Below are 7,258 nucleotides of genomic sequence, written 5' to 3'. Positions count from 1 at the left end.
TTTGAGGCTCAGCTGATTTACAATAGCATCAAAAGGAATAAAATGCTTAAGGATAAATTTAATCAAAGAATTGAAAGACTTGTATGTACACTGAAAATTACAAAGCATTATTAAAAGAAACTAAAGATGATACAAAAAAGGAAAGATAGTCTTTTTTTTTTTTTTGGAAAGATAGCCTATATTCATTGATCGGAAGACTTAATATTGTTTAAACAGCCACACTACCTCAAGGAGCCTACAAATTCAATGCAATCCCCACCGCTGAGCCAAAACTACCCAAATACATTCATGTTGCTACAGCTTGTGGTCAATTCTTGCCAACGGAATGTATTCAGAAATTACGTGTACAGCATCTACATCACTTTCTTGAAAAGAAATGATTTTCCCTCTAACTTACCTATTTCTCCCCTCCTCTAGATATAATAGTTATAATGAAGACAGACTTGCAAGACTGTAGGCAATGGTAGAAAGAGACAATGTGGAATGAATTTGGTCCCAGGATGACCGAGACACGCAAGTTGTCTAGGTAATTCATTTTCACCATGCTGCATTAGCTACCACTATTTGAGAAATAAATAGCTCTATTTTAAAAATCCACTATATTTTGTCTCTATCTGTAACAGAAGTTTAACCTAATTATGATAAATAAATTATGGGCAGAAATTCTTTGCAGTTCTTTTCCTCAAGAGAAAGAGTTTTTCTCTTCACGTTTGGATCTTGACCTTCCTTTTGACATTCATTGATTAGTATAACATGGTCGAAAAAAAATGTTTCTAGTTGGGAGTCTGGACTTTAAGAAGCTTTTTGTTTTGCTTTCACACTGTGAGAATGTTAGCTTGAAGATATTATGAGAGAAAGCTTTTCCAGCCTCTGGAGGATCAAAGACCATGTGTAGAAGAGATAGAGAATAGCCAGAATCAAAATCCAGGCATGTAAGGCCATCTTTAAGCTTTCAGCCCAGCTGACCATTTATAAAATAGGCAACCTCATGAGGCCATGTGAAAGCAGCAAAATAAGTGCCCTGCCAACCACAGAACTAAGAGAAATAATAAATAGTTTTTTTTAAGCTTCCCTGGTGGCTTAAATGGTAAAGAATCTGCCTGCAATGCCGGAGACTTGGATTCAATCTCTGGGTCAGGATGATCCCCTGGAGAAGGGAATGGCAACCCACTCCAGTATTCTTGCCTGGAGAATCCCATGGACAGAGGAGCCTGGCAGGATACAGTCCTTGCTGTTGCAAAGAGTCGGACACGTCTGAACAATGAACACTTTCACTTTTCACTACTACTTTAAGCAACTAAGTTTCTTGGGCTCTAATTACAAAATAATAGATAACTGATTAGCAATACATATTGTGTAATCTCTTTAATTCAATCTATGTACTGAGCAGAAGCTTCATCTTCTCAATGGCTCTCCTGAAAGCATTACTAACCTCTTTATTCCTTAGACTATAAACGAGAGGGTTCAACATGGGGACAATTATTGTATAGAACACAGATGCCATCTGGTCAGTATCCATAGAATGACTAGAACTTGGCTGTAAGTACATGAAGATCACAGTTCCATAGAAGATGGTGACAGCAGTGAGGTGAGAAGAACAGGTGGAAAAGGCTTTCTTCCGTCCCTCTGCTGAGTGCATTCTCAGGATGGCCATGAATATGAACAGATAGGAACTCACAATTACCATCAGGGCAAAAAAGACATTGAAAGCTGCTAGAATAAACAGCACCATCTCATTTACATAGATATCAGAGCAGGAAAGAGCCAGAATTGGAGGAATATCACAGAAGAAGTGATGGACCACATTGGAATGGCAGAAGGAGAGGCGGAAGGTGAATCCATTGTGGATGGCAGACTCAGCAAAGCCCCAGACATAGCAGGCCATGAGCATCTGAGCACACACCCTGGGGGTCACAGTGCTGGCGTAATGTAGAGGCTTACACACGGCGGCATGCCGATCATAGGCCATAACAGCTAGGAGAAAACAGTCTATACTGGCAAAGGCCACAAAGAAGAACATCTGAGCAACACATCCCCCGTAGGAGATTACCTTATCTCCTGTGAGAAGCCCAGCCATCACCTTGGGAGCCACAGCTGAGGAGTAAACACAATCCACCAGAGAGAGGCTGCTGAGGAGAAAATACATGGGGGTGTGGAGACGAGAGTCCAACAGAATCAGCGTGACCATCCCAAGATTCCCAGTGAGAGTGATGAGATATATGAACGTGAGTATTATAAACAGGGGGACTTGCAACTCTGGGGCATTCGTCAGTCCCAAGAGTCTAAACTCATTCACCTCAGTGCTATTCTCCATGAAGGACATTTTGAAATGATGTTTCACCTGTCAGAACAAGGGAAGCAAAACAGATGAAGTATTGATGCACAGAAAGTGACTCACTGCATTCTGCCACCTGAATGACATGAGCAGCCTTGATACCACTACCCAGTATAGTTCAGTTCAGTTCAGCTCAGTCACTCAGTCATGTCCGACTCTTTGCGACCCCATGGACTTCAGCATGTCAGGCCTCCCTGACCATCACCAACTCCCGGAGTTTACTCAAACTCATGTCCATCGAGTCAGTGATGCCATCAAACCATCTCATCCTCTGTTGTCCCCTTTTCCTCCTGCCTTCAGTCTTTCCCAGCATCAGGATCTTTTCGAATGAGTCAGTTCTTTGTATCAGGTGGCGAAAGTATTGGAGCTTCAGCTTCAGCATCAGTCCTTCCAATGAATATTCAGGACTGATTTCCTTTAGGATTGACTGGTTGGATCTCCTGGCAGCCCAGGGGAATCTCAAGAGTCTTCTCCAACACCACAGTTCAAAAGCATCAATTCTTCAACTTTCTTTATAGTCCAACTCTCACATCCATACATGACTACTGGAAAAACCATAGCCTTGACTAGATGGACCTTTGTTGACAAAGTAATGTCTCTGCTTTTCAATGTTTTATATAGTTTGGTCATAGCTTTTTTTCCAAGGAGCAAGCATCTTTTAATTTCATGGCTGCAGTCACCTTCTGCAGTGATTTTGGGGCCCAGAAAAATAAAGTCTGTCATTGTTTCCACTGTCCCCCCATCTATTTGCCATGAAGTGATAGGACAGGATGCCATGATCTTAGTTTTCTGAATGTTGAGTTTTAAGCCAACTTTTTCACTCTCCTCTTTCACTTTCATCAAGAGGCTCTTTAGTTCTTCTTCACTTTCTGCCATAAGGGTGGTGTCATCTGCACTTCTGAGGTTATTGATATTTCTCCCGGCAATCTTCATTCCAACTTGTGCTTCATCCAGCCTGGCATTTAACATGATGTACTCTGCATATAAGTTAAATAAGCAGGGTGAGAATATACAGCCTTGATGTACTCCTTTCCCAGTTTGGAACCAGTCTGCTTTTCCATGTCCAGTTCTAACAATATTGCATAGGATCCTGGAATGTTAGATCCTTGAATGAAGACAAATTGGAAGTGGTCAAACAGGTGATGGTAAGAGTGAACATCAACATTTTAGGAAGTAAAGTAAAATGGAATTAAATGGGTGAATTTAACCCAGATGACCATTATATCTATTAATATAAGGTTCCCAGTAACCTTGAGACTGGCAGCTTCTCACCTGCATCTTGCCATTTGTAAAGGCATGCACTGTATTCATTAGTTCCTGACCCCACTCGGCTATTCCAAACAACCACTTAATTATGTACAAAATATCTATTGCTTGGGCTCCCCTGATGGCTCAACAGGTAAAGAACCTGCCTGCAGTGCAGAGATGCAGGTTCGATCCCTGGGAAGGAAAGATGACTTGAAGGAGGAAATGGCAACCCACCCCAGCATTTTTGCCTGGAGAAGCCCATGGACAGAGTAGTCTGATGGGCTACCGTCCAGGGGATCACAGAGTCAGACGTGACTGAGCACATGCATGCCGCTAACGTCTATTGCTTATTTTTATATGGGTGGAAAGTTGTGCTTACTCTGAAGATTACTTTTTCTAAGAACTTTTTTTGTCACAGACCAGTTTTGAAATGTTTATTGAATTTGTTACAATATTGGTTCTGTTTTACACATAGGTATTTTGGCCACAAGGAGTGTGGGATCTTAGCTTCCTGACCAGGGATCAAACCCATACCCCTGCATTGGAAGACAAAATCCAAACCCCTGGACTGCCAGGGAAGCCCCTATTTATACTTTTATCACTGCCATTCCTAAGCAGGACATCACTCCTATTTACTGAGCATTTACCATATGCCAAGTAGTCTGAGTAGAATAGATAGTATTTCATTTGATCTTCTCAGCTCTCCTATTAGATTATCACCTGAGAAAAACAATGATATATCACTGTCTTTCTGGAGGTGAACAATGTGAAGAGATTATCATCCAAGCAACTGTGGTCTCTTTGAGGTTTAAGAAATGGAGAGTCAGTTGCAATGTTAAATGCAGATTTTCGACTGTGCTGAGGGTCACTGCCCCTAAATCTCATGTTGCTCAAGAGTCAGTCTTACTTAGTGAAATATGTTTAAATCACAAGATGAATATAGGCTGGTTTATCCTGATGGCTGTCAGAGGTTGGGGAGTGGAGGGTGGGTGAAATGGGTGAAAGAGTCAAATGATACAAACTTTCAGTTACAAAATAAATCATGGGAATATAATGTAGATCATGGTCAATACATGTACATTATAGTCAATAATACTATATTTATAGTATAAATACTGCATATTTGAAAAAAAATTGTATCTATGTAAATATGTAACTATCTAACATCTGGTGACAGATGTTATCAAGACTTATTCTGATGATCATTTTACTGTATATACAAATATCAAATCACTATGTTGTGCACCTGAAACTAATAGATAGAAGATAGAAAAGCATGGAATTTAAAGGTACATTTCAGATAAAAATAAGCTAGGGCTTCATGAAAGTTTTGTTTCTACTGTATGTGTGTATGCGTTATAGGTGGGTAGATGTGCTGAGCGACAATGTAAATCATATTTTTTTCCTGTAGATTTCTTATTCAAAAAGCCTAAAGCTTTTGATCTCGGGCTTCTGAAAATCCTGTGCAAAGTTACACCTGAGACTGCTCTAGTAATACAGGACCACGTACTTCATAATGTGTTCAGTGGAGCTCATTTAGTGATTCATTCATTCATTCATTTCTTCATTTGTTCACTCAGTGCCTTAGTAAACATTTACTGAATACCCACCATTTTCTAAGTGCTGCCCTAAACACAGGGATTGTGCTTAGAAAAATATCATCTTCTATTACTTGAGAAAAATCATTTCTTAATTAATGAAGGTTGTCGAAATATCTGGACTCTAGCTTGGAAACAAGAGACTTAAAACTCAGGATTTTAAACTCCAAAGAAATTCATGGGGACACATTGCCTTTGTAACTTTACACAGCACATCTTGTAAGACCACAGTCTAAACTAGGCCACAGAACTGATCTAGAAAAGTTACCTTACTTTTCAAGGAAAGTGGCACAACTTCTCTTGTGACCTTCAAATTGTTAGTCTCACTCAAAGAGAAAGGATCCTATTGAAGCTTTTTCTTCATGTCTCATTACAAAGATTGAAGTTCTCCAGAGGCAGGGAGATATAAGGAAAATGTAATTTTTAAGTGAGGATGATAAAATACTTTCAAACGTGTCACACAGGGATGTTGCTGTGAGGACAAACAGGAGAACATCCTTGCATGAACTCTATAAAGGGCTAAGCAATGTCAAGAAAGGATTATCATACTCACCATGGACATCTTAGCTTGGGGTTTTATCCCTGATAGTTGTTACAGGCTCAGAGTAATATGCCTGGGAAATAAGTCCACTTAATAAAATGGACAAACTATTACCTTAACATCAATAGAAGAATGCCAAAGGACCTTTGACAAACAGACTGGTCCATCTAAAATGATGCCAGTCATTTGGGATGTTACAGGCAAGTGAATGGAAACCAGATGGATTTATGCAGACATGAAGTTAATCAGGGGATTAGGTACCCAGGAGGGAAGCCACCGTCTCTCATTCCACCTGGAGAAGACGCAATTAAACTGTCTGTAGAGACCTACCTTAGTTTGTGAAGGCACAACACGATATATCTACATCACTTGGGGTTATTTCTTTTGATAGTGCAGACATCTTTAGAAGAGATTTTTCACTAACTCTCCTGATAGAATCAGACAGAATCTTGAGAGGAGTAATGAAAACTATGCTAGGACATTAATTCTGTCATCTCACAGCAATATGACTTCCTAAATTCACAACAAAACTGTTACAGGCTACATGACCCTTCTGCACATCAGTTCCCTCATTTATAAAAAGGAGATGATGACAGTGCCTACTTCTTATGGATGTTATGAGGAATGAATTAGTTAATGCTGATAAAGTTCTTCAAACAGCCTGACACATGGTAAACTCATCAAATACTATAAAAAACAAAGTCTTAATTTTCTTTGTGAAAGAGCCTCCATTTCTGAAAGTGTGATTTTCTCTAAAACAAATCATTTATCCCTTATGATGGTGGTGTTCAGTCACTAAATCATGTCTGACTCTGTGATCCCATGGACTGCAGCACGCCAGGCTTCCCTGTCCTTCACTATGTCTCAGAGTTTGCTCAAGTTCATGTCCGTTGAGTTGATGATGCTGTCTAACCATTTCATCCTCTGCTGCCCTCTTCTTTTGCCTTCAATCTTTCCTGGCATCAGGGTCTTTTCCAATGAGATGGCTCTTCAGATCAGGTAGCCAAAGTACTTGGACCTTCAGCTTTGGCATCAGTCCTTTCAATGAACATCCAGGGTTGATTTCCTTCAGGATTGACTGGTTTGATCTCCTTGAAGTCCAAGCAGACTTAAAAGTCACCATGAGTTAATTTCAAAGACCCTAACAAATAGTTGTGGGATTGGGGATTCATGTGAATAATTAATAAACCAGGAAATAAGAAAGAGGAGGGTCAAAACATGAACTTTCTTAAGGTGTCAACAATTGCAAAGCAAGGATTCATCGGTAGCATATTTGATTTTTTTCCCCAGTTATAGACAAAGCTGAACAATTCTGGGACTCAACCAAAACAAAAATTCAGACGTATTTCTATGTGGAAACTGTAACATGACAACTAGGAGCTGACATGTGACATTTTTCTGGAAGTTCTTTACCTTAACTTTTCCTATTTTTGATAATTCCCCAGTATGCGAAACTCAGTGGAAAGGTATACAATACCGTGTTCAAGGGTTTCCCTAGAGAACCTCTAGAGAGTGGCATGATTGCAAACCTGGTTC

The 7,258-nt window shown here is 39.9% G+C and overlaps 1 protein-coding gene across 1 annotated transcript; it reads right to left on the bottom strand.

Annotated features, from left to right (window-relative positions):
- Positions 1-1,375: 1,375 nt before the first annotated feature.
- Positions 1,376-2,323, bottom strand: LOC110137917 (olfactory receptor 5B2-like). Its single transcript, XM_020894614.2, has one exon. It carries the CDS (start codon positions 2,321-2,323, stop codon positions 1,376-1,378), a length of 948 nt encoding a protein of 315 aa, XP_020750273.2.
- Between the last annotated feature and the right edge of the window lie 4,935 nt (positions 2,324-7,258).

The sequence above is a fragment of the Odocoileus virginianus genome, chromosome 10, assembly GCF_023699985.2.
Source record: "Odocoileus virginianus isolate 20LAN1187 ecotype Illinois chromosome 10, Ovbor_1.2, whole genome shotgun sequence".
Taxonomy (NCBI): domain Eukaryota; kingdom Metazoa; phylum Chordata; class Mammalia; order Artiodactyla; family Cervidae; genus Odocoileus; species Odocoileus virginianus.
This window is presented reverse-complemented; position numbering and strand designations above follow the sequence as displayed.

What these genes read in the sequence shown, in the direction of transcription:
- LOC110137917 (XM_020894614.2), bottom strand. Translation starts at nt 2,323, where the DNA reads ATGTCCTTCATGGAGAATAGCACTGAGGTGAATGAGTTTAGACTCTTG.